This window comes from Podarcis liolepis (assembly GCF_965112155.1).
Source record: "Podarcis liolepis genome assembly, chromosome: 3".
NCBI lineage: Eukaryota > Metazoa > Chordata > Lepidosauria > Squamata > Lacertidae > Podarcis > Podarcis liolepis.
Genome location: NC_139557.1, coordinates 42,904,824 through 42,932,814, shown reverse-complemented (window position 1 = coordinate 42,932,814; position 27,991 = coordinate 42,904,824). Strand labels below are relative to the sequence as shown.

At 39.9% G+C, this 27,991-nt stretch overlaps 1 protein-coding gene and 1 long non-coding RNA gene across 3 annotated transcripts in view; one reads left to right on the top strand and one right to left on the bottom strand.

Moving 5' to 3' along the window:
• Nucleotides 1–24,399, top strand: part of UBE3D (ubiquitin protein ligase E3D) — a 49,603-nt gene extending 25,204 nt beyond the window's left edge. Inside the window, exons 9-10 of one of the 2 annotated variants that reach the window (XM_083497486.1) lie at nucleotides 6,766–6,904; nucleotides 23,987–24,399. In XM_083497486.1, the coding sequence (XP_083353612.1) occupies nucleotides 6,766–6,904; nucleotides 23,987–24,007 (160 nt within the window). In that variant the 3' untranslated portion in view covers nucleotides 24,008–24,399. The remainder of the gene's footprint in view (nucleotides 1–6,765; nucleotides 6,905–23,986) is intronic. The other variant, XM_083497487.1, reaches the window with a different exon arrangement.
• The window catches only part of LOC310704263, a 59,098-nt gene that overhangs the window by 7,059 nt on the left and 24,048 nt on the right, over nucleotides 1–27,991 (bottom strand). Inside the window, exons 3-4 of the long non-coding RNA XR_014524680.1 lie at nucleotides 15,711–15,796; nucleotides 10,346–10,463 (exon numbers count right to left, since the gene is read on the bottom strand). This is a non-coding gene — a long non-coding RNA (uncharacterized lncRNA). The remainder of the gene's footprint in view (nucleotides 1–10,345; nucleotides 10,464–15,710; nucleotides 15,797–27,991) is intronic.

Below are 27,991 nucleotides of genomic sequence, written 5' to 3'. Positions count from 1 at the left end.
GAGGCAACTTTAACAAGGCCCTTTGGGATTTGGGATTATTTGTCTTAAGTTCTTATTAAAGACAAAAAAAAGTTTCCTTCACTATGTTTATCCAGGTAGAGTAAAGCTCCTTTTTCAGAGGCTAGACTGTTTAGGAATAAATAAGATTTGACAGAGAGAATCGGGAATCAAGTACAGGAGGTTTTCTTCTGTGCTAAATGCATTTTGCCAAGATAAATGTTAACTGTGACAACATATCCCAGGTTTCTAAGGCTATTTCTCTAGATTAGAAGGTTTGTAGAAGAGAAAACTGCTTTTTCCCCCCTGCCAGGAAATAGTGAGTTCTGATAAAAGTGATGCGCATTGAGGAAAAATTGTCCCCATTAGATGCATACAACAATGGATTTGAACAAGCAACTACTACTCAAGAAAGCAATGCTGGAATCACGATAAGCTCTGAAAAGGCTATCTAATGCAGTTGCCAAAAAAGGGAAAAGCTACAAAGGAATATATTTTTCTTTCTCTCTAAGGAAAGGTTAAAAATAATACATCTGTTATCCTACTGCCCCTGTATAAAGGACTGTGTACCCACACCTTTTGGGTTTCTATCCAGTCCTGGTCATTCTATGGTGCAGCTCTAACATTGTTCCAAACCATGGTTAAGGAAGCTTAAGTATTTTTTTGGCATGAGTTTGAATTGGTAAACCATGGTTTTGGGTCATCCAGCAAACCTAGATTTGCAAGTGGGTTTGTAAACCATGACTTGGGCTAATTGATGAGACCTAGTTATAGCCTCTCTGAAGCCAGCTGGACCATAACAACAGAAGTCTTGAACAGATGGCCAGTGAAAGAAGACATGGAGCGCTAAACCATGACTTGCTTTTACTTTTGGAATGTCAAGCCACTGTATGCGTTCTAAACAATGGGTACCACAAACTGGTATGGAGTTTTTATCAGAAGATATATAATCTTACCAAAGAAAAGCCTAAATGAATTAGGAATCTGTTTTAGAAACGAGATGGCTCAAAAGAGGAAGCAATTGAATTACAAAAAATAGAGACCATCTTTATGTATCTCACTTTCGTTAGTTTCATTTAAGAAAAAGCAGCTTGGGTAGGTGGGGATCAGAAGACTGAATCACTTGTTCTATGGCTTTTCCTATTTTCTTGGTAGCCTATTCATTGCCATAGGTTTATTATTTATACCCAAATTTTGAGTACAACGTGGTGCATATCTCCCAAAAGTAGTGCATCTAAATAACATTTATTATTTAAATAAAAGGGGAAGGGCTGTATTTCAGTGGCAGACAACATGCTTTGTGTACATAAGGCAAGGGTTCTGTTCCCATCACCTAGAATCATAGAATCATAGAGTTGGAAGAGACCACAAGGGCCATCGAGTCCAACCCCCTGCCAAGCAGGAAACACCATCAGAGCACTCCTGACATATGGTTGTCAAGCCTCTGCTTAAAGACCTCCAAAGTAGGAGACTCCACCACACTCCTGGGCAGCAAATTCCACTGTCGAAAAGCTCTTACTGTCAGGAAGTTCTTCCTAATGTTTAGGTGGAATCTTCTTTCTTGTAGTTTGGATCCATTGCTCCGTGTCCGCTTCTCTGGAGCAGCAGAAAACAACCTTTCTCCCTCCTCTATGTGACATCCTTTTATATATTTGAACATGGCTATCATATCACCCCTTAACCTCCTCTTCTCCAGGCTAAACATGCCCAGCTCCCTTAGCCGTTCCTCATAAGGCATCGTTTCCAGGCCTTTGACCATTTTGGTTGCCCTCCTCTGGACACGTTCCAGTTTGTCAGTGTCCTTCTTGAATTGTGGTGCCCAGAACTGGACACAGTACTCCAGGTGTGGTCTGACCAGAGCAGAATACAGTGGCACTATTACTTCCCTTGATCTAGATGCTATACTCCTATTGATGCAGCCCAGAATTGCATTGGCTTTTTTAGCTGCCGCGTCACACTGTTGGCTCATGTCAAGTTTGTGGTCAACCAAGACTCCTAGATCCTTTTCACATGTACTGCTCTCAAGCCAGGTGTCACCCATCTTGTATTTGTGCCTCTCATTTTTTTTGCCCAAGTGCAATACTTTACATTTCTCCCTGTTAAAATTCATCTTGTTTGCTTTTGCCCAGTTCTCTAATCTGTCAAGGTCGTTTTGAAGTGTGATCCTGTCCTCTGGGGTGTTAGCCACCCCTCCCAGTTTGGTGTCATCTGCAAATTTGATCAGGATGCCCTTGAGTCCATCATCCAAGTCGTTGATAAAGATGTTGAATAAGACCGGGCCCAAGACAGAACCCTGTGGCACCCCACTAGTCACTCTTCTCCAGGATGAAGAGGAACCATTGATGAGCACCCTTTGGGTTCGGTCAGTCAGCCAGTTACAAATCCACTGAGTGGTACCTCCAGTTTTTTTAAAAAGGATCCAGTAACAGGAGAGAACAATTTCTGTCAGAAACTATGCAGAGCAGTTCCTGATCAGAAAGGACAATATTGGGGTTGATGGATCTGGCATAGGTCAGTTCCTATGATTTAAAAGAAATGACAGTTATATAAAATCCAAATAGACTGCCTTAGACTGTGTATTCACTATACAGATTTAACCTACCCAAATCTTAAAGCTATATAAGTATCTAGCATTACCTCATTAAAATCTACTGAGGTTTATAATGGGAATGTTATTAGATGACTACATGGTTTAGTTGAATATATATTCTTTGGCTGGATTTTAGGTTCTCTTATCAATATCAAACTCTACTGGTGATGTGTTAGTATCGAGCAATCACAGTGTTCACTGTGGTTTTAAACTGCATTGTGTTCTCATCTCTTTATGTGGAAGATAATGTCCCTTTAGAATGTTTCCAAGCTTAATACAGTGGTGCCCTGCAAGACGAATGCCTCGCAAGACGAAAAACTCGCTAGACGAAAGGGTTTTGCGGTTTTTGAGCTGCTTCGCAAGACGAATTTCCCTATGGGCTTGCTTCGCAAGACGAAAACGTCTTGCATTTTTTGCAAGTTTGTTTCCTTAACACCGTTAATACAGTTGTGACTTGACTTCCAGGAGCAACTCATAGAACGCGGTGTGGTAGCCTTTTTTGAGGTTTTGGGTGATTTTTGAAGCTTTTCCAAAACTTTTCCGACACCGTGCTTCGCAAGACGAAAAATTCACTAGACGAAAAAACTCACGGAACGAATTAATTTCGTCTTGCGAGGCACCACTGTATGAAGATATTCCTCACTGGGATGTATTAGCAGTCACAGTAGAGTAAGACTGTTTATGCTTTTTGTATGCTATATAGAAGCTACTGAAATAGCAAGGAATGTATTCTGGAATTTATTGAAAATAAGTACACCAGCCTTGATTAGCATAGAAAAGTGACAATTGGGTAATAACATTAGCTGGTCCTAATAAAGGTAGCTGCTGAATGCATATAAAGAGCTGTAAACTCCTGGTTCTATTTAATGTTTCATGAATAGTATTCTTATTACTGTATTATAAAGTAACATGTGACCCTAATCAGATGAAGGTTGGCCTATAAATTTTGGAATCAAATGAAAACAAGAATGTCACAAGCATGATCCCATGTTCCCCAGAGCCTTATTCAGTCTGGATATGAACCAATCTATTAAAAAAAATAGAAAGAAAAAACTAATTATGCAACTAAAATTAATATCCAGCTTTGTTAATGTATCTAAGTACTTCCGGATGGGAGCTAGCCCTTTATCTCAGTAACTCATTATGAAATTTGCATTGTTTTTTTTACTTGGCAAGATGTAATCCAATAATTCCTCAACCATTTTTGGGAGGCACATTTGGAAAACAAAAGTTGTTGTGGGCCTCACAAAATGTCCATTTCAATAAAAATAAAAATTAGTGATGTTCAGATGTACCTCTGAAATACACCATATGAAACCTGCTGCTGTAATAACAGATAAAAATCAGGCAACCCCCATTGTCCTACTAAACCAACAATCCTCAATTAAAAAGAGGTGCAGGCAGGGAGCCTTGGTGGGAGACCCTAGATCTAGCTTGTTATAGCTGCCACAGTATAGCACCTGGGAATAAGCTCTATTGAACTCAAACAGACTTCCTTCTGTGTAGACTTGTATAGGATTTCTTTGATAAGTCTTCATAGCGCCTGCTGCAGACTGTGTGAAACTTTCATCCTGCACACTCCCCACCCCGACCACCTTTTTGTTGGTTTGTTTTGTGTGCCTGCTTAACATCCAGCCAGAAAAACAGTTCTGGTGAAGTACTATATTGTGATAGTTGTTTCTTTGGGGTTTTCTTCTAATAAACCAGTATGGCTACCTTAAATTTTTGGTTGCTAACTTGGGCAGATTTCATCTGAAAGACCATGCAACAATAAATAATTCTTCAAGTTGAAGGGTTCAGGTAGCAGGCAAAGAAGAAAGAGATCCATAATACTGCACAGTTGTTAGAAATCCCTTTAGGCTACAAGCTTTTCCAGGAGAGGTGAATTTTAAAAAGTCAGTGTTAGCTTTTTTTCAGCCATGGCTGTTGTGCCGTGCTTAAGCCCACCCTCCAAAAACAAATCCACAACACATCTCCTATAATGGGATCCTATTCATCAATGTTTTCATACTGCATCCTTTGAAAGGCAGTGCAGTGAGCTGCTATTGAAAGATACTTTTAAAAAAATCCTATATCACTCTGTAGGGAATTGTATATTTAGGGCAGGCTGCCAGACTGTAAGAAACACAAAAGAACAGGCATGGGTTAGTGACTAAACTTCATTCAGATGCTCCCAACATATAAACTCATATAACTGGCACACTTTGAAGTGTTGCTATTATTTTATAGACTTATATCCTTCCTGTCAAGGGAGGCTACCTATGCAGTAGCAAAATACAATAAAAATGCAAATGGAAAAAGTTCCAAACATTGGCATTAAAATAGCAGAAGCAGAAAAATGTGCTAAAAGACACATCCATAAAATAATTCAAATGCAGATAGAACTTATTTAAGGATCTGCTAGAGAATCCAGTTGGCAGAAGAATGAAGTTGCTTCAGTAGCAGTTGTTGCTGTAATTCTCTGTGGCCCCAAAAGATTATGGGGTAGAGTTGTTTCATAGCTAAAGGAAGATATGATTGCCTTTTTCTGCACATAGCAGACCCTTCACATGACAGTAGGCTACTTGTCATTTTAACATTTATCACCAGGATCATTCCATTATGACAGTCCAGTGGCTTGAGATTATGGCACATGCAGATGTTGTGGGCAAGGTTTGAGAAGAATGGGGTGGTCAGTTGTGCTCTGCCCCCCAAATAATCCTGAAGCGTTTGCATCAGGCTATTTGCATACTAGGAATAAAGTACTGCTATTTATATTGAGATGTTCTCAAAAGGACTTCACAGTCACATAACATTTCTTTAGTGACCCTACTTTAAGATATGCTAGTATATTTACATCCACATTGCAGATCAGGGTCTGAGATAGAGAAATATTATTTTGCTCATGACCACAGAGCCTAGGACTTGCCGATCAGAAGGTCAGTGGTTTGAATCCCGGTGACTGGGTGAGCTCCCATTGCTTGATCCCAGCTCCTGCCTACCTAGCAGTTCAAAAGCACGTCAAGGTGCAAGTAGATAAATAGGTACCGCTCTGGCGGGAAGGTAAACAGCGTTTCCGTGCGCTGCTCTGGTTCGCCAGAAGCGGCTTAGTCATGCTGGCCACATGACCCAGAAGCTGTACGCCGGCTCCCTCAGCCGATAAAGCGAGATGAGCGCCACAACCCCAGATTCGGCCATGACTGGACCTAATGGTCAGGGGTCCCTTTACCTTTACTAACAGAATCAGTGGCTTAGTGGAAATTTGAACCAAGGATGGTTTTTTTTCATAGCTAATGTTCTTGCTAGCAATCAGTGTGCCAACTGCTTGATGTTTTATGTTCATGTTTTCATCCATGGTTATTGAAGTACCTCACAGAAATGCAAGCAAATGCTGCTTTGAAGTCAGAAGTGTTTCATACAACTGCCACAAACTCTATGGCAGTCCTAAGCGTGAGGTGCATTGTTAAACTGTGTGTTGCTTCTAGGTACTGCACAGTTGCTCAGATCTCAACCTCATAATCCAAATGCTTTCCATTAGCTTCTCTTTGCAGTGGCTGTGATTCTGAGTAATCTATGTTTATTACTCATCTTTCTGTCGTCCATTAGAATATGAATTTCATGAAGCTGTGGTTGAAGTGTGATAGACTGGCCGTTGTTCAGTGAACGGAGCAATTAAAAATGAAAGAAAACCCCCTTCAAGTACCTGCAAAGCCATTTTTCCCCCTGAGAGCTATTTGGGTCTCCTTTTAATGAGATGCACTCTGACTCACTGCTGAGAATGTTGTAGATTGCATTGTGCTCTGGACCTGAATAAGTAACTTTTTGCATTCAGTTGGTATTAATAAGCAACTGCGACCAACTTCTCTTAATGCTTTAGAAAAACTGTGTGTCACGACATGTTAGTGTGTAGGTTTGTCATGTGAATGCTCCCCAAGCTCCTCCTGGGTCTGGAAAGGGGTTAGTTTAACCTTGGGTTTGCTACTAAAACTGAATTACTGTGTCGCAGTATCTTTAAAAAGTGTGTCACCAACATGAAAAGTTTAGAAAGCTCTGCCCTACAGAATTCCCATATGAAAGTTGATGGGACTTCAGATATGATATTTGCATGTTTGTAAGCAAAAGGTACTGTACAGTATCCATTTATTGGAACTTTGAATTTCCATCATAATAATTAAACAACACTTCTGATTGTTTTCCAGCCTAGTTGATTCATGGGAAAGTGATATGGGAGTACATTCTCTAACATTTCCATCAAAAACCTGCTTGGAATTGCTGCTGATACTGTCTCAGAGTAATGCTTCGCTGCCACCTTCCCTTCGCTGGATGAATTCTTTCCAGGTAAAGAAATGATGGCCTTTCCCATAGTGTACCTAACGTTAAGAAGAGTATAGAATCCAGACCATTGTTGAAAACCATAGGTTACCAAACCTGAATATGAAACTACAGTTTAATCCTTGTTTGGTAATCTGGTTTGTTAAATAATTATGGTTTGTGCAACCCCTAGTTTCACTTATATGGATGAAGTAGAAAACTGGTTTGTTACAAGGGCATCTATGCAAAAAACAAACAAACCCAAAACTACATCCATTTACTGATTGTGAGTTTATGGAGTCACTTATCTGATTTGAGATTAATGTGTTTACTGTTCCAAGCATAGATAAAGTCTCCCTATTCTATTGGACATTAAGAAGCTATGTGGTTATAATCAGTTTTGGTGCCTATATTGATATGTCTGCAAAATGGGGCCTCTTCTGGCCTTATCTGGATATAGTGTTTTCTTCTGTGACTGTGAGCCATGTCCCTGCTGCTATCTCCTGCTATATTGCTTGTTTCCAGTTAATACACAGAAAGCGATATCATGACGAGTCAGACCATTGATCCTTCTATGCCAGTATTGTTTACAGTGACCAGCAATGGCTCTTCAGGGTTCTGAGAGGACATTTCCACCCCTACCTGGATATGCCAAGGATTGATCCTGGATTCTTATATGTGCAAAGCAGATGCTCTTCTGAGTTGTAGCCCTTGCTCTTAACTGCAGTCTTCAGTTAGTTTCTTGTTTTTACTTTGTTCACAGCCCTGAGCTTTTCTTTTCTTTGAAAGCTGCCATATTTTGGAGATGCTGTTGGAAGTGGCTGGGATCCAAATGGTGCAACCTCTGTAAAGTTAATTCCTGAAACATTTGCCCCCCTCCCGGTCATGCTGTTTTTTGAGGCATCCTTAAATTTCAAAAACAGCTAGATCTTTCTTTCTTAAAAACATTTCCAAGTCACCCTCTACCATTATGTATACTAGGGAAGCAATCAATGTACAAGTTTATTCAAGAGATTAAGTCCAAACCGGTACAGTTGTACCTTGGAAGTTGAACGGAATCCCTTCCAGAAGTCCGTTCAACTTCCAAAGTGTTTGACTTCCAAACTGCAGTTTCGGATTGGCTGCAGAAAGCTTCTGCAGCCAATCAGAAGCTGTGGAAGCCCCGTCAGACGTTCGGCTTCCAAAAGAACGTTCGAAAACTGGAACAGTCACTTCCGAGTTTGCAAGCCCAAAGGTTCAATAACTAGGCTGTTTCGAAAACAGAAAGGTACAACTATATTTGCGATTCAGCCCCTACCATCCCTTCACTTAGTAGCACCTTCATTTGTCTATTCCTTTTTTCCTCAAGCTTACTTTTCCTTCTCCTTCCATTGTTCCTGGTTTTCAGACCTGATTCCTGCTATGCTAACTACTTTGTATCTTCCCTTCAGCGTATCTCTTTACTCAGTGCTCTTTAGTGTCCCTTTTCAGGTTCTTAGCCTGCCCCTCAAAGTCATTCGCTTCCCTAGGGAAGTTGTAATCTCAAATTGGCCTTTTTGCACAGTAAAGGACTGCAGAAATATTATGATGCTTTTGTTTCCTGAGTACTTTGAATGTTCACAAACATTCTGTGCCACCAAATCTGCTCAGCCAGTTGATGTCAGAGCCTTCAGTACCACAGGTTCAGTACCACAGAAATTTCTAATGAGGGAAGAAATCCAAGATCCACTATTTGAGAAATCCAGTCTTAAGTTCCAGCCCCAGTAAAGCTTGTTTAGACTACTGCTTGACAAGAAGCAGAAAAAAATCTCTCTCTCTCTCTCTCTCTCTCACTCTCACACACACACACACACACACACACACACACACACCCCTAGGTTATATAATCTCTAACCTCCAGTGTGGAGTATTTAAGTTTTTATGCTCCATCCTCCCTCCAGATAAGAGCACAGGGTGACTTACAAAACAACATACAATATAAACAGAAATATAAAATATTTCATTTAACAAGATTTATGTACTGTTAAACCAACAAAAAACAAACAAACTCAAAACAGTTTACACCAAACAATATAACATACTCATTGAAAATACTCATAAAATAAAAGTATTAAAAGCAAGTCACCACAAAATTGTATCAAAATAAAAATACAAACCAGCCAGCGATTTTAAAACACATATGCATCTTAAAATTGCATGTTAAAATAAAATAGAATAAAACCATGCATTCATTATGAAAATAGTGTAATAATAAGCCAAAACCCCAATGAGGGTCAACATCATCAGTATGCCTTTGTTGATCACTCTCCTTCCAACGTGGTGTTAAACATCACAAGTCGTGATCCTCAGTGTGCCCTGCCATGATTAGCCTCTTTTACTTCAGTGGATCATGCGCGTGCAAAGTGCTTACCAACTTCAGTGTTTATCTTCATTCTACACATATGACTGGGTATTCTATTATACCAGTAGAGAAATACCCTTTGTGATGATGTGGAGGTTGCATGTGTGGAGGCTGGGTTTGTAAGATCTGAGAAGACTTTTCCCAAATGCCCTCACCTTCAGGGACAAGGACGATGGCATCTGGCAAAGAGGGCCTTCTCAGAGATAGTGATTTTCTTTGGAACATTCTTCCCCAAGAAGTTAGGGTGGCACCAGCACTGGTGTCTCAGGTGCTAGGCTGAAATGTATTTATTCAACACGTTTTTAGCAGATAATTCATTGTGTCAATGCTGGTTATTACTCTTTACTCTCTCTTGTTTTAATCTACCTCAGTTTTCTGTATCAGGAATGAATTATTTTTACAACCTTCTAATAAACGTTTTATTGTTCCATTTTACTATCTTATGTTGTGAGTCACTTTGAAAACTGGGAAAGTAGAAAAGCAGCGTATAAATTCATGAAACTCTATGTAGTGGTACCTCTAGATACGCACTCCTCTAGCTGCGTACCTTTCAGGATGCGAACGTGGCAAACCCGGAAGTATTTTTCCGTGTTTCACCGTGCGCACATGTGCAGAAGCGCTCTACGCGCCACGCACATGTGCAGAAGCGGTGCTCCAGTTGTGAATTCCTCGGGATGCGGCCGGACTTCTGGAATGGATCCCGTTCGCAACCGGAGGTACCACTGTATTTATGTGTCTTTAAAAGTAAAATCCAGTACCCCACACTTAGGATTAAACCCTCTGGCAACAACATGGCTTGCTGTAATCTAATATATAAAGTGAAAGTTGACCTTTGGACTACATTGGCTTCATATTTGTCGCTTGACTGAGCTTATGCACATGTAAGTTCTGAGCCTTGCTAGCTTTAAAGAGTGACAAAAATAGTTTTTAGAACATGATCTCCTCCTCTTCTCTCTCTCTCTCTCCCCCCACCCCCAGTTTCAGGCACCCATAAAACAAAACTATGGTCTACTTAATTCCAGCAATCCTTGTTTTACTTTGCAACCTTCAGAATGGATGTCTGGTGGATATTAAAGCAAAATACTTGCCTTTCCACAACAGCAGCGCTGAGAGAAATGTGGTCAATGGCATAATGTATCATCATAAAGATTCAGTATCTTAAGTAGTTGTGTGGCTTGGGTTTTGTTTCTGTTACTTCCTGTGTTCCTAGAGATAAGAAGAGCCAAGATAATGTTAGCAAATCACCAGCAGAGATTGCTTGTACCTTGGAAGTGCGTCTCTCTGTAATCACTTTTGTACCAGAAGCTCAGTTTTGTGCCAGAAGCTCAATTCTCTTGAACCATTAGCTTACACTGAACAGCTTATTAAATGTATATGGGGCTGGTTAATAGAACTTGTAGGTTTCTGTTCATTTTGAACAGAATAGTGATTTATAACTTTTAAAAAATTAATAGTGGTCATGGATAGTGGTGGTATTTCACCTGTAACTGGGAGGAAGAACTATCCAGTTGTAAAGTACCAGATTTTTTTTTAAAAAAATTAACCCCACTATGTGCAGAGAGTTTTGGGTGGCTAGTTTTAACAAGACTTTGCTCACTACCCTGTTTTTTCCAAATGCACTTAATATATTCAGTAAGGAAGACAGCCAGTGGCATCAAGTTAGGTTTGGACGTGCGTCCTGTGTCGCAAGTCACATCAGTTGAAAGTGATCCCATGAGTGTGGAAGCCAGCATTTCAGAAGGAAAAGAAGGGCCCTCAGCATTGTCATTTCTGACAGAACTGATCACCAGTTTGGTGGGGGAGAAGAAGAATCCAGTCATCTTCTCCTATGACCACTCAAAAGGTGAACAATATTCACAGAAATAACTTGCCCTGATTGTTGGTGAAGTGGAGATTTGGGAAGATATACTGTATACACAAAATACTTCAGATTGGGGCCAGTGCCTCAAGCATATGCAGACAGCACTTCTGTCATTACTAGGATTTACGTTAAGGGTGCTTTGAGGTGAGTGAATAGGGATGCCAAGGCTAGCTTGAACTGGAGAGAAGTTCCACAAAAAAGTGCTGTGACATGAGAAATTGTTTTATGAAATTTGCAGCTCTCAGAGTAAAATGTTTTAAAGGAATAATATGCATGTTAGTAATTATCCATCACTTGCTTTAAGCAGGGCTGACTAACATATGGCCCACTAGAAGTTGCTGAACCACAGCTTTAATCCACCGTGGCTGTTGGCCATGCTGGGATTGATGGAAGTCCTAGATCAGCAACATCTGGAGAGACACAGGCTAACCAGCCCTGATCAAATTAAACAAAGTAGACACTGTAATAAAATGTATCTAATGTACAGGGATGCAATCTTATTGAACTCTGGCTTTGTTTTCATAGCTGGGCAAATACTGTTGAAGATGCTTGGTATTTCAAAAGAGAGGGCATGACCTAATTGGAAAGTTACATTCAGCATATGAAAATCCTTTACTTTATCACCAGACTTGCTCAGCATCCCATTCAAATGATGATAATCTGGTGGTAGGAAAACCGAGTGGCGCTGACATTCATTCAGAGAAGAAATGTACAAAATTACCGGGGCTCGCAGCCCATTACAAGATGTGGTTGTGAAACAGAAAAGCAATTTGGATGTGATGAAGTGTACTAGAGTGGAGAAGAGAAGTTATTAAGCTTGTCTTGTATTTGCCAATTGAAGTGTGAGAGGTGTTTTTGAGTGTGTTGCGGCCTTCCCTTCAAGAGGCCTTCAGCCAAATCCATAGTAGTTGTCTGCACTCTGAAATCAAAGCCCTTCATTTCATCATATTGATAGTGGTGATTGTGTCACGTTCCAATCAAGCTATCCTTTTTTAAACTAATTATCCCCTGATAATGGGCTGATTAGGCCCAGAGACATAATGACATAAAGCATCCATGGGATTAAGTGTGCTCACTATAGAGAAGAGAGAGGTCTCACCACCTTGCTAGAAGTACGTTGGCAGGTTCTGTGGGGCCGTATTGAGTGCAGTAGCTGAGCAGGCCCCACCACAACTGCCTTAGGCTTTCAAATGGAATAAAGGGGGAGAATTGCAGCCCCAAAGTTGCCATGGACTCTTGGTTCTGAGTAACCACTTGCCCAATCAGAATTCATTTGGAGGAGGCACTGTTGTTGCTGCGTCTTGTTTTGTTAATCTATGAAACTGTTCTGTCCTATCTTTTGGTCCTCAAAAGGGCATCCCCATTCAGTAAGCTTGGAAGAGCATCAAATTTGCAACAGAATTCTTAGGTTACTATGTGCAGCTGTTTTTCTTCAAATTCTAAACTTTTCAGTGTTTTGCTCAAACTGTATATTTCATAAAATTCTGGAGAACCACTGTCATTTACTGTGGACTGCACTCACCTTGATAGATAGACCTGTGGTCTGACTCGGGATACGGCAGCTTACTATCTGCCCCACCACCTCCACATGTGCAAGTGAAAAAGCAGTGTGGACAGTGGTTTAAGGTCTGAAAACGATCAGAGGGGAAATGATTAATCAGCTTTTCTTGGTGTGCGTTTTTTAAAAATGCAGAAGAATAAGGAAAAACACAGAACTCTGTAACATGTAGTTTGAGTCCTAAGAATAGCTAGTATTGAAATACACACTTTTGTTTCTTCTCATCCTCCTCTAGTTGGTTTTCCAGAGTGATACATTGCCATTTGCAGTTCTTCTATTTGAAGGATTGTGGCGTTATCTTATCAAGGAGGTTTCTCATAATGTGACACATGGTAATACGCCAGACAGATAAATGCTGTAACTTCTGTTTTAAGTTCGCGTTTTTTAAAGAAGAAATGCTCACATCGGTTGTTGGCATTTCTTCTTCCTATATGGAAAAGAGAAGCCTGGAGAAATAATATGGTCCCCTTTTCTGTTTAAATTTGTGAAATAATGTACTTTGAAAGTTTTGGTAAAGAGTCCTGCTGAACAGGCTAAAAAAAACCCCAAAACGCTGCTGTTTCAAGTCATTTTTTATAGCCATGGTTAGTAAATGCACTTTCAGCTGTATTTCCTCCCAGCAAAGTGGTAGCTACTGACACCTTCAATTAATTGCAGGTGTCTGCTTCTTCTTGGGTGCCCTGGGGATATATCTCATTAGGAGATGTATATCTTATTCTAAAGAATTATAGTTAGCATCCTCTTTAGAATTATCAGTTTAAGAAATATGTTTTTATCTTAGTGCTAGATCCTTTTGTATACATAAAAAAATCATCTGTGAAGTTCATGTTTTGTAGCTAAAAAAAAAAGTTCAGAGTTAGGCTTGATTCTCACTGCATGCCTGGCTCTTTAGACCAGCGATTCTTAACTGGGAGCCATATGGCCCTCTGGGGGCCCCCAGGATATTCCAGGGGGGGGGCGAAGGTGAAAATTGTGTAAATGGGGGGCCACAGCACGAGACTAGGGGGCCACAGAGGGAAGCGAGAAGTGAAGAAAACAGAGAAGTGACCGAGAAAAGAAAACAGAATATTAAAAAGTTTCCACAGCTTTGGAATAAAGCAAAATTGTTTTTCATGGCATTTTCTACTTCATATTCGATAGAATCAGGTTTCAGTCGTGTGAATTATTTACTCAGCCTAACATGGAATTGCCTTAACTGAATGGACAGAGGTGGTCTTCAGTTATCCCTCACAGCAATAGAACCAGATATAAAAAAGCTTGTTTCTGGTCATCAAGCACAAGTGTCACATTGATCGAGAAATACAAAGTATAATTTTTTAGGTAATTGTATTTTGTATTAATTATAAGTAAAACATGTTCTGTTTACAGACAAAACATTTAAATAGCTACCTTTCTACCGGTAGGATGGTGGGTAGGATGGTGGTCAATAAAAGGTTGAGAAGCAACACTGCTTTAGACAAATGTCTGCAACATTTAATGCCATTAAAATTAAGACAGCTTTTCCTGGTTTTGCATATTTTAGGAATAGACGTGTTGTGGTTTTAACCAAAAAGGCTTGATGCTTTAATTATAGAGTCACCCTTCCATTTCTCTATACTGTACTGTATTAGAACGTCCCTTGTCTTCAACTGTCTACTCTGTTATCTTGGGCCTCAGGTCTGTGCTGGTCTTGTCATTTGGTTTCCTTTTAAACTGGAAATTACAGAGTTTGAACTTGAGGCCCTTATGAATGCCATACATGTGAGCTGTAGCTTCTTCCTGGAACTCCTACCTGGAACACCACAGCAGACTGATTGTTCCCATTTCTCACTTTTAGGTACTCCAGGGGGCAGTAGGTGGTCGCATGAAGTTTATTGTTAACAGCCTTTGAGTAAAGGCATTAAACTTCCAGACTTCTCAAGACTGGCTAGTGAAGACTAGCCTCTGATGGCTTTCTTAAAAAGAAATAAAAATGAATTAGGAACTATAGTAGCTGGTTAGAGCAGGTTCTTTTTCATCTTTCCTTTTGATTATACTTCAAACAGTGTTAGTGATTTAAAGCCTTCAGATGCTATGAAAAGGAATGAGATGCTTATAGTTCAGTTCTTGATTACACTGTGAAGTTATTATGATGGTGCAATATTTTATGCTTGGCTAAGTATAGATTTTGAATAAAAGAATTTAATTACACTGAATAAATACTGGAGAAAGTTCTCCAGTTACATTTCATTAATGGTTCATGCTTCTAGCAATGAACTAATTTAATTTCATTCTTGCTGCTAAAGGTCTGTGTGTGTGTTTGTGTATCCCCTCCCAATGTTTTTATTGAAAATGTAAATCTGTTAGAACATAAATGCAAACGAAATGATACATATCTAACTACTTGTACATACTTTATGCTTTGCGCTTCTTGGTGCTGCTGGATGTAATAGTGTATAGCAAACTTCTGATTGCATTTCTATCAACTGTAAATGCATAAATTTGTTATATAATTTACCCACCAATATTTACAATTCTCTCATCTACTTAGGTTACTTCTAATTGCCCTAAAAGCTGACCCATGATATACCGTAATTAGTGAGTTTTTCCTCTCCTTTAATTAATTATCTTCTTGTATTAACTAAATTCTTTAGAGGTTCTAACTAAATAGGAAGAAATTGTATTTTACAATCCCACTGATGTCAAGTCTATAGCAGGGGAGGAGAAAATCAACTTTTATTCTCTATCCGAACTTAGTATTTATATGTAAAAACAAATTGCATGGAAATATTTCCAAGTAAACATGCTGTTGTTACACAAACACCCAGCCTGCTTCGGTTTTGTATGGGGAGGGGAAGTAAAAAAGGGTTCTGGTCTCATTTCCACCGGTGGGTTCTGGTATCATTTCCACAGGTGGCAAGAGCAGTGTTGTTTGTATGGTGGTTGTGGCAGAAACAGGATCAGAAAAGTATTTAAAAACCAACACACAATGTCTTGCTTTAATAAATGAGAACAATTTATCCCTAAAAGCTGCTCTTCCCCCCTAGTTTTTTTGGAAATATTTTGTGTGACCTACTTGAGCAAACATGAAAAATGGTTTTTCTATCCTTTTGTGACAGGACAAGCTTAAGGATGAGTTCCAAAGTCTCTTGGCGTAGGTAGCTGTAATAGAATGAGTATTAATTAATCTTTGACTGCTAATGCCTCACCTCTTCAGCATCTATATTTGTCTTCCCAACTCTTGCTAATTATAGGTAGTTTTTAAAGGGCAGCGTTTCCCAAGGCTAATGCAGGATAAGTTCAAGAGGTCTTTTCAGTTTTACACACTAGAAGCACAGAAACTTACACATTTCTTGCCATAAGAGTTTCAAGAGTGATTGCCATAAAACAACAAGCAGCTAAATTGCATCCATGGTGTGAACAATACCAACATTCAAATATCTAGGTGTATAAAAAAGTATTAACCTGATGCTGAAAATATGTGAGACTTGAAGTCAGGTGCGCTTCACTGGGGAGAATGTTCTGAAAGCAGAGTGCTACTGCAGAAAAGAATCTGTATATTTTAGATTTGGAAGGTCAAGATAATATTTTTTGGCTGGCATGCTTATTTGTGTTATGAAAAGGCAAAAGTAAATAAAGGTTTCACAAACCATATAATTGGGGAAAATTGTATAGAATATGGGATAAATATAAAAACTTATTGGAGACTAAAACACCACTTTGGTTTTTACCTTTGGAAGCCATAGCGGTGAAAAAGAAAAATACGATGGAAAGTTGAACGACTTATAGAAATTTGATGAGAGAGGAGGGTGGAGAATTTAAATTAAAAGAGTTTAAGGATCTATCAGGGATGTTAACAACATGGTTACAATAGCATCATTTGAATGAAGTATTTAAAAAGGATACAAAGTGGATGTTGGAGGAACAACTATCACAACTAGAGAGAGACCTGTTAAACTGTAATGTTGAAGTGATATCTAAAATGTATAAGATGTTATTGGAATGGGAGACAAAGGATGAACAAGTGAAATATTCAGTGATACATTGGGCAATAGATATTGGTCATAACATAGAAATGGAAGCATAGGAACAATTATGGAATATGGATATAAAATTTACAGCATGTTATGGTTTAAGAGAAAATTATATGAAAATGTTATATAGATGATACCCAACACCTAGTAGATTGGCAAAAATGTATAAATCAAAATTGAATAAGTGTTGGAAATGTAAAGAGAAAGGAGGTATCTTTTCCATATGTGGTGGTCTTGCAATAAGGTTAAAGCTTACTGGGAAATGATATATAATGAACTGAAAAAAATACTTAAGATTCATAAAAAAACCCAGAAGCTTTTATCTTAGGAATTATGGAATCAGAACTACCTAAATAGAAGTTTATTTATGTATCTGCCCATAACTGCAAAAATGTTACTTGCCCAAAAATGGAAGAAGAGGTCCCAGTGAGATAATAATGGTTACTGAAACTAATGGAGTATGCAGAAATGGCAAAACGTACCAGAAGAATAAAAAATAAAGATAATAAACTTTTTAGAAAGGAATAGAAATGGTTTATTGAGTATTACAAATAAACTGTAAGCAGATCAAGATATTGGCAGGATTGTTATATATTTTTGAAACTGCAGGTTTTTACATGATATATATATGAGAATAGATGAATAAAAGAATAAGACAACTTAGAGTATGAAGGAGAGGACAAAAATAAATGTAAAGAACTGAAGAAAGGGAAGGGAGTCGAAGTCAGGTATGTTAAAATTATCATTGAATAATTGTAATGTATATAAATGAAAATTATAAATTATATAAAAAAAGAAAAGGTCCTTGTAACAGCCTCTTTCTGCACCTCCCACAGAGAGCATAATTAAATAAGAGCATTTGAAGATGACCTGAGGGTCTGGGTAGGTTCATATGGGCAAAGAAACTCAGTTAGTCAATGGGGTCCTGAACCACATAAAGCTTTATAAGGTTAAAGCTAGCACCTTGAATTTGACCTGCAAAGTTGGTTGCTGCTAGTTTGTTGATTTCATGTCACAAGCACTCCAGGGGACAGATTGATGCCTTCTGAGGAATAGTTAGTGCAGGTGACTAACCAGTCCTGATGTGGAAAGAGAGCGTGGTCAATCCCCAAGGCTGGAGGGAATTATGGTTCAACAACACCTGGAGGGCCAGAGTTTGCCCACCCCTGACTTGATGCTTTCTGCTGCTGTTCCATGACAGCCAATCCTGTTGGATCACTACGGCAGAAGCCAAAGTACTACCTTTTGCTTTTGTTGAAAGGCGGAACTGTTCTGTTTCTAGGGCAACCAAAACAGAAGGCAGCAGCAGAATGAAAAGCTGGTGAGGTAACTGGGGGAGACCCAGTGGAGTATTAGTTAATTTTGTCTTTCCAATCTGTTTAAGTGCTCTCTCTCTCTCTCTCTCTCTCTCTCTCTCTCTCTCTCTCACACACACACACACACACACACACACACACACACACACTGAGGCATTATCTTTCCTTTTTGTGTGTGCGCTGTGGTTTAAATTGCTTCATATGGAACATATGTGCCGCTACGTTTGCTTCATTAGCTGAGGCATGCAGATATTTGTGGTAATTGCCTTACTGCAAAAGGCAATATGGAATTTTTGTTGGAGTCTCTCTCTCCATGGAACGCGCCTTACAAAATGAGGAGGATGCGGCTTGAAGAGGCGCAGTTGCGACGGACTGTGCTTCGCAAGACGAAAAACATCGCAAGACGAAAAGACTCGTGGAACGAATTAATTTCGTCTTGCGAGGCACCACTGTAGTGTCCACCTTAAGAATTCGGTAACATATTTTTGAAAGGCTTCCTGTCACCCTATTTAAGAATTAAAGTCAGCAGCAATGTGTGTTTTGTCTTTGCTTTCCTTCTGGCCATGTCTTGGCATGCTTACGTTGGCATTAGCAAAAGAGGCAGCTTAAAGTAAACATGTGCAACTATTGATCTTCAAAGGAATACCATTCTCCATTTCGCCTTTTACTTCATATTAGCTGCCAAGGGTAATAAAAGTGAGGGTGTCTTAACCCATAGACTTAACTTTGGGGAAAAAAAATGTTGTATGATGTGGTCTTACGCTGAATTGGATTACTGATACCACCCAGGCTAGTTCTGCTGACTTTGATCAGCAACAGCAGCTCTCTGAAGTTCTGAGGGAGAGGTCTGTCCCAGCCCTCCTGCTGGAACTAGAGTACATGCTAGGGGATCCCTAGCTGATGGGAGTTGTAGTCTAGCAACATCTAAAGGGTCACCGGTTCCGTTCCCTGGTCTACCTTATTGGTTAGTTAAGGTGCAGTTCAGTTAAAATTGCTTTCTTAATGGCAGACAATATGAAATTTAAAGTGGGGTGCATCATATGCATTTCCTAATGATCCTACCTGGCCCTTGACATCGGCCCCAGTAGGATCAGACAGGAGTGGATCAAGGGCAATACTTTATTTAGTGGTGGAACTCCTTTACTGGCAAGTTCCATCATCTTGCCTCCTCCTTGGCTACTTTTCAAAGGGCACTGAATACTTTCCTCTTTTACAAGGCCTTTTATGAAGAAATTGTGATTTCTGCACATGTGATTTTTGTCCTGTGTTTTAATATTTGATTTTTCACTGTATGATTGCTGTGAACTGCTATGGAAGGATTTGTGTTTCGAAAGGCAAAAGAAATCAGTAATGTGAACCCCTCTCCTTCAATCTCTTACATTCTTTTACTTTGAAGTAAACGTATATTTCAGGAGCTGTTCAAAAGCAGCTTATTTAGCTAATTGTTCACAGCCTGCCTTGGAAGCTTCATTGTTTTCTTGCCGCTTTGGTAAGGACCATGTGACTAATGTCAAGTCTTCATGTGTCTCCTCGTGAATTGCTTGCCCTTTTCTTAGGAAAAAATAAATCCATTTCTTTTATCTCATTCGAGCCAGGCATTCTATTTGCCACCACTGTTCAAAACTTTGGCTTTTCCTTTGACTTTGAGCTCTTCCTCACCTTCTCATTCATTTCTTGTATCAAAGCATCTCTATTGCCAACTCCAAAGAATAGTTTCTGTATGGCAAACTTGGAAAGCCTTGTTTTCTTAAAACACATTGCTTGTCAAGGGGAAGCTTTTGCTTCCCAGCTTTTCTAAGCAGAAGCGATAATGGCTATCAGCTTGCAAAGTTCTACTATTGGGAGTTATAAATGGAATTCGCCTTAGAAGTTTTGAATGCTCTTTGGAACTGCCTTCCCCTTCCCTCAAACAACTTCAGTTAAATTTGCTTTACTGCTAGAATGCCATATTACTTTTTCTAGTTAGCTGCATCGGAATATACAGATCAAAAGATCATGAAGTAAATATGAGTAGAAGTTACCAGATGACTAGTTGTCTGAGTTAGAAACCACAAGTGTAGAAAGCTGGGGCCGTGAGTGTTGTGGACGTATTCTCTTTAAAGCTGCAATACAACAATTACATTTTGTAGTGAATCTCAAACAAGAAACAACACTTCATGAAGTAGGGGTAGCCAACACGATGTTTATGTATATATATTGAATTATGCATAAGGAGAACATAATAAATAACATAAACATAGAACAGTGAAAAAGCATTAGGAAATCCTCAGTATGCTACCCAAAACTTTCCTGGGATATGCAAAATACCGAGCTTTTGACTTTTGTGTTTTTTTGCATTTGCTTTGGTGTGTTCATTGTGAATTGCAGCTTTGGTAGAGTTTTTATTTTTTATATTTAAAAAATGTAAGCATCCAGGTGTTGTAAGAGCTTTAGGAAATCAATATCATCATTGCATTGGGAAATGAATAGGCCATCAAGAATTATAACAGTACTATGTGCTGAAGGACCTTGTTTTTATGAAAGGAAGGAGATACTTAATTGTATTAGAATATATTTTGCTATGTTCTGGGTATGAGTAGCGCTTCCTTCCCTTTATAGTTCTTAGTTTGGGGGGGAAATGTGGTACTTGTGGCCCTCCAGATATTGCTGGTGTATAACACACGTCATTCCTCACTGCTGAATCTGTCAGCTGAGGCTGATGGGAATCTGAATCTAACAACATACAAAGGTTCACAAGTTCCCCATCCTTAGGAATTTGTGGAGTAACATCTGAACAAAACATTCCTTCAGTTACTGTCCTTTGCTTCCTTACCCCCTCCCCCCTAATTATGGAGCTTCCCAGCATGCTCAGGGGCAATTAGAATAACATTGGCATGGGCGGGATAAACTTTCTGTGATACAAGGCAGTATTAGGTTGGTAATTGCCTGTGCAGATGACACATCACTGTTCCAGAGATCACGAAGGAAGGTGGGGGGGGGGAGGTCAGATTCCATGTAATGAGGCTTTTCCTGCTGTGTTACTATAGCCCTATGACTATTCTTCCAATTCTTCCCCTCCCCCTTGTAGTTTCAGTAATCTCTTCAAAAGGCAATAAATTATTTGGACCCCCCCCCCGGTGATATTATTCATTTATATAGATTTATCACCTGCCCTGTTTAGTAGACTCACTGTTGAAACTAAAAGCATGAAACTCTAGAGAAATGGAATAAAAAAATTCATCTAATTCAAACTCTGTTGACTTGATCCTAAACCATTAAAGCGAGAACAACCTGGTTGATTTTACATTGCTTTTGAAATGTCCTCAGGCTTGTTAGTACTCAGGCCACTTCAAGGTCAAGTCTGAGGCACCAATGTCCAAAAACTTGCTGAAGGTAAGCAGGTTTGGGTCCGGTCAGTGCCTGAATGGCTGACCACCTGAGAACCACATGTATGCCACCTTGGGTTCTATGATAGAGGAAAGGAAGGATATAAAATTCAAGAAAATGAATCTTCTCACTGAAACTGCCAAACCATTTTCAAAGATCACTTGACCTACTTCAATTTGTCTTCAGTGTGCACACACTTATTTCCCCCGACTTGGAAAATAGAATTATGATGAGTTTATAGTTGTATCCAAAGGACTCCTTTTCCTGTGTGAAACTGCCTGTCAGTTCAGATGTTCTGAGGTCCTTTTCCAGGTTCCTCCTTCCTCTTTCAGAGTCTAAGGAGGTGACTACTGGTAAAGAGTGCCCTGGCTGTGGAACTCCCTCCAGGCGCTCATTTGCTTGACCCTTTCATTATTATTGTTTAGGCACCATATTGTATGCTCTTGCCAAGGACATGTATCTCTGTTAACATCTGAACCTTACTTGTAAGTGTTCAGGACCCTGAATGTTTGGGGAGAATTTTGCTCTGGCGCTAGGCTAATCTCGTCCCTCTGTTTTGCTGGAGGATAGGCTGCTGTGAGATCAGCAGACTTGGCATGGGAACTAGCATGTTTTACCAATTATATAGGAACACAATGTGGGTAACACTAGAGACTTTGGCTTGGTATCAGAGTGCCCTTGCAAGTTATCCAGGAGGAAGGAACAGACGACTCCAGAAATTTTCCAAGGGGGTTTTGTGCATGAAGGTAGATAGAAAATAAATTGCAGATCAGATTTAAGGCTGTACCAAAGGAAAGGGGAAAGGAGAGAAAAGTGAGGGTGGCAGCAAGCTAAAAGCAATTGTGCACTGATGCTTCAGCGCTTGGGAGAAGAAGGAAGGGAATGTTGAAAGTTGATGAGAGAGGAGGATGGAGGCTTAGAGTGAGAAGAAGAGGGATGTAGAAATATTAATACTACCGTACTTTATGACATGTTAGAGGATGAGAAAGTTGATAAATCCTCATTTTCAAGGCTTTGTTGAACAGAGATGGTGGCATTTGACACCCAGACCAGGGCTTCTAAGAGAATAATGGGCAGGCTAGCACCCTGTCGGACCATATTTAAGGAGTAGACACAGTCCAGAAAAGGAAAGTACATCATAAACAAGGGTTCAGATCTACAGGCAGGCAGAGAGAGAAACAGCTGTAGGCAATGTGGATGCCAAACTGGATTCTCCTGAACTAAAAAGAACAAAGACTAGAGCTGTTATAGAAAACAAAAACTAGGGTGGCTGCTGAAGGGGGAATTTTCTGGAGAACAAAAGGGCTTTTCTGAATAGAGCTGCTCTAATCTGGATGGGTGTTGATATTGACCTGGAAAGTCAAAGGATTACTCAGAGCTCTCAGTTGCCAATGGCAAGCAAATTGTTTTCCCGATTTCAGTAGGAGCTGGGGGAACCTTGGCTTCTGTGAGTCTAAGAAGCTCCTTAGATATTTTTTTTGGTGAGGGGAGGGCCAGGATCCTTTCTTGCTCATGTCAAAAGAGGTTGGCAACTGGTCCTGCAAACACACCCTGTTCTTGCCAGTTGACTGTCATAGACGAAGGCTTTTAATACAGAATGAGAGATGTAGGAGACAAAATGGAGGCAAGCTAATGTTCTCTGGCAACAGTGAAGTCTTACCTTGTCCGCCTGTGCTATAACTGCACTTAGCAGGCATCAGCTTCGGCTGCTTTTATTTGTAATTGTACTGCTGGTTTTTATTTTCATTTTAAGCACTGCAGTTGAGTGTTTATTATGCTGCTTGTTTTATAAGCCAAGTTATTTTAGAGAAGAATGGTAGGGCAATAGAGTGATTAAATCAACTAGGTGCTAAAATTCAAAACATTAAAATACTTTTATATTACCATACTTAAAAGACTAAACAGTAGATAATTAAGACTTCCAATCTATTTGTAAATTCTCAGCTAGGCGTCTTCTGCAAAATCCCCTGTGATGCTAGGTCTTTGAGGCTTATTAAGTTGCAAAGTGGAACTTTGGCTAACTCAAAGAAAAGGGTTCTTTGTACTTTAGAGCACAGTTTGTCATGCAGTTCACATCATTTGCATGTGAAGTGAGAACGCCATTTCTAATCTATTTTCACAGAAAATGTTGAACCCAGTGTTTAATGGGTCATATCTCTGAGCAGAATGTTAGGAACAAATTAAGGGAGGGCAGGGAATAATATTTATTTGATAAGATCAGTTTGGGGCCATTTCCCCTTATACAGTCATACCTCGGGTTAAATATGCTTCAGGTTGAGCGTTTTCAGGTTGTGTTCTGCGGCGACCCGGAAGTAACGGAATGGGTTACTTCCGGGTTTCGCTGCTCGGGCATGCGCAGACACTCAAAATGACGTCACGCTCATGCGCAGAAGCGGCAAATCGCAACCCATGCAGACGCGGGTTGCGTTCTGCTCAGAATGCGAATGGGGCTCCGGAACGGATCCCATTTGCACCCAGAGGTACCACTGTAAGTGATAAGGGGACTTCTCTGCATTCTCTACTAGGCAATATGTCATGGATAACAGCATTGTTTGGGGGGGGGAGGGGTGTCCATTAAAAAAAAAATCTTGCTGTGCAGGAGCTAACTTCTTGGGTATGTTTTGTTTCCATTGCAGGTTGCATTTTTGAAGATGTGAAGGAACCTGGACTGATCCTTTTGAAAATAAATTCCTGTCAAGATAACCTTCAGCTACAAAGAACTGTGGATCTAAGTTACCAAGTGGGGATGTTCCCCCCCCCCCTTGAAAGTGATTGTGAAGTTCCTAAGCCAAAGGAAAAAAGCAGTTAATTGTATATTTAACTCGCTGTTTGTTGACTTTGGAGTTTTGAGAAGTTCAAAGAATGTGATAGAGGCAAGTTGGTCAAGCAGAGAGGCCAATTTTGCGAGGCTTGAGTTCAGAGAGCAGCTTAATTTGGGATGTCTGGAGTCTTTGAGATCGCTTGTGAAGAACTACTAATTCTCCAAGGAGAAGTCAATTATCTTCTGCAGCAACTGAAGCTTTAAAAAAAATAAAAATAAAGGAACACACAGTGGCTGACTTGCCCTTCTAGGAAACAAAATCTTCAGAGCTTTGTGAGCCCTTGACCTAATGGAATGTGAGTGGGAAAGGGAGTAACAGAGGGTGGGGGAAGAAGGTTTGACTGCCCACTATTTGTGGCTCAGATTCTCCTCAAGGGAATCTCACCCTCAGCAGAAAAATGGTTTTCAATCCCTGCTTTTATGATAAAAAATCTTTTTGGTAAATTGTGAACCCCAATTGCCAAGAAAAGCCTAAAAGTTTTTAGATTTAACAGCAGATTATTCCAAGGTAATGTTAATAATAATAATAATAATTTATTATTTATACCCCGCCTATCTGGCTGAGTTTCCCTAACCACTCTGGGTGGCTTCCAATCAAGTGTTAAAAACAATACAGCATTAAATATTAAAAACTTCCCTAAACAGGCCTGCCTTCAGATGTCTTTTAAAGAGAAGATAGCTGCTTATTTCCTTCACATCTGAAGGGAGGGTGTTCCACAGGGCGGGTGCCACTACTGAGAAGGCCCTCTGTCTGGTTCCCTGCAACCTCACTTCTCGCAATGAGGGAACCGCCAGAAGGCCCTCAGCGCTGGATATCAGTGTCCGGGCTGAACGATGGGGGTGGAAACGCTCCTTCAGGTATACAGGACCGAGGCCGTTTAGGGCTTTAAAGGTCAGCACCAACACTTTGAATTGTGCTTGGAAACGTACTGGGAGCCAATGCAGATCTCTCAGGACCGGTGTTATGTGGTCCCGCTGTAGCACATTGCAGTAGTCCAAGCAGGAGATAACTAGAGCATGCACCACTCTGGCAAGACAGTCCACAGGCAGGTAGGGTCTCAGCCAGCGTACCAGGTGGAGCTGGTAGACATCTGCCCTGGACACAGAATTAACCTGCACCTCCATGGACAGCTGTGAGTCCAAAATGACTTCCAGGCTGCACACCTGGTCCTTCAGGGGCACAGTTACCCTATTCAGGACCAGGGAGTCCCCCACACCCGCCCACCCCCTGTACCCCAAAACCAGTACTTCTGTCTTGTCAGGATTCAACCTCAATCTGTTAGCCACCATCCATCCTCCAACTGCCTCCAGGCACTCACACAGGACCACGTTGGTTAAGGGCTGGTCCCTGCATGTATTTACACCACTTGATTTCTGAGATTAATGTGTGAACTGTCTGCATTTAAAAAAGCATTGAGTCTGAGATGATATTGAAGTGATGGAGCCGGGACAGTGTGTCATGTGCTGGATCAACAGCAAATGTTCAGGGTGCTGGCTTGCAGAAAGCATCAGTGGGACTTAGTTACTCACAGAAACATACTTGCTGCAAAGAGAGGCTGACGCGCCACAGGGCTGATGTGTGATGTATTAGAGACCACCATATTAATAAGTGCCCAAACTACCTAAGGCTGCCCTTGTTTGCAAATTTGAATGGTTTTACTGAAGGTACATTCTTTCACCTTTGGTGGACGTGCCCAAGGATTAAGGCTTTCTGGGAGATGATATAGAATGAATTGAAAAAGGTATTTAAATATACCTTCTTGAAGAAACCAGAGGCCTTTGTCCTGGGCATAGTCGGCCAATTGGTGCCAAAGAAGGACAGAACTTTTTTTATGTATGCCACAACAGCAGCAAGAATACTCATTGCAAAGTATTGGAAGACACAAGATCTACCCACCCTGGAAGAATGGCAGATGAAGGTGATGGATTATATGGAACTGGCGGAAATGACTGGCAGAATCCGAGACCAGGGAGAAGAGTCGGTGGAAGAAGATTGGAAGAAATTTAAAGACTATCTACAGAAATATTGTAAAACTAATGAATGTTAGAATGATGTTGGATAGAAATTAAGTGGTTTTCAGCTGTAATACTATAAGGGAATATGAAAAATGGATTATTAATAGGTAAAAATTTAACATTACAATATTTTAAGATTAAAGACTAGGATAAACAAAGAGGGTAAGGATTTGCTGAACCAACAAACTGAATTGGAATACAAAAAAGGGAGGCGTGAGGAGGTCCGGGAAACAAGCTAATGAAAAATAAGTAATGGAAAGAATGAGTTGTTTTTAACCATTTTTATTTTGTATTTTCTTATTTTTTATTTTTATTTTGTAATACTTTGAAAATTTTAATAAATATCTTATAAAAAAAAACAAATTTGAATGGTTTTCTCCCTTTCAGCTAAATGGGAACACAAGGCCATGTCTGCAGAAAGGTTGCAGTGTATTTTGTGCCTCAAAAGCACAAGGTATAATGTATTACAGAGCACTCCAGTGCACCTCCTGAAGGCAAGCAGACCCCCCAGGAGCAGCACCGTATCAGGGGTTGTGCTGCATGGCTTCTCTGTCTCAGTTGCACATGGGTCCAGCTGTAGTGTGGAATGCATGACTGATTGCTCATGAAAGCATTGTGTAATTGACCCATGTAAAAGTTCCAGTGCACACAGACAGATGCAAATCAGTGTGCATCCTTATCATCAACAAAGTTCCCAAGTAGCCATTCCCAATAATTTTCTGTAAATGTGCAAAGGACTACAACATACATCACACTATTAAGATGGCATTTTTCATGTACAAAATTGTGTCCTGACACTTGGCAGAGAATTCCATGGAAACTTTTTTTTTGTTTTGAAGTTTTACTTTATTTTAGCCCAGCACAAAGGTGAGCGTACACAGCAATTCCATTGCATGGCTTGTGCAGGCTGTTTTCTCAGATTACCAGACTTGCCCTTTAATAGACTTTGATTTATGTGGTCCTAATAAGAGCGGAGCAGGCAAAGGCCTTTATTTGAGCATTGAAAAGAAAGCAGATATGGGACAATTTACAGCTTGCGCTTAGCTGCAAAAAAGGTCTTTTGCCAAATGACTGAGGAAATATATTTCAGGCTGATGAAAAGCCACTAAATCTGGAGAGCTTTAAAAAATAAATGGCATTTGAAAGGGGAAACTTGAGCTGCTGTTGTAGCTCATCCTTACTAATTATTAAAATCCTATTTTGAAGCTGTGATTTACAAACATAGTTTGACTGTTGTGAGTTCTCTTCAGTCTGTGAAGAAAAAAATGTCAATTCCCATCCTGCAAATGGATATGTAGAAGACCTGGATTTTTTGCAACCCTGCCAAAGAAGTAATGGGGAATCTAATTTGTCATCAGTCATGAAGCAAGAGGACGTCTCAAAATGATGCTCAATGTAAAAATAAATTTGCTGTTTTTCTTGAAGGAAATAAATGATTGACCATTGTCAGAAATTCTTTAGATCTCCCACAAAATCTCTCAAAAATAATGAGAAGCTTGTTTGCAAAGATAATAATTTTGCATGGGCAATATACAACAACAGGCAGTTTAAACCTTATAAGAGAGGTGCCATAATTTGCAAGATGTTTCATATCTATAGTTTATACCTATTACATTACATTATTACAGCGATGGGAGAAACCATAATTACTTAACTCTGCTTTGGCATCTCGGTAATGGTTTCCTGTTTGTGGAATGCCTTCCCTGGTGACATGTGCATGTCTTCATTAACTTTCAAGAAAAACTTAAAAACATTTCTATTCGCTCAGGCATTTAGTGGCTAAAAGATACTGTTCCTGGAAACC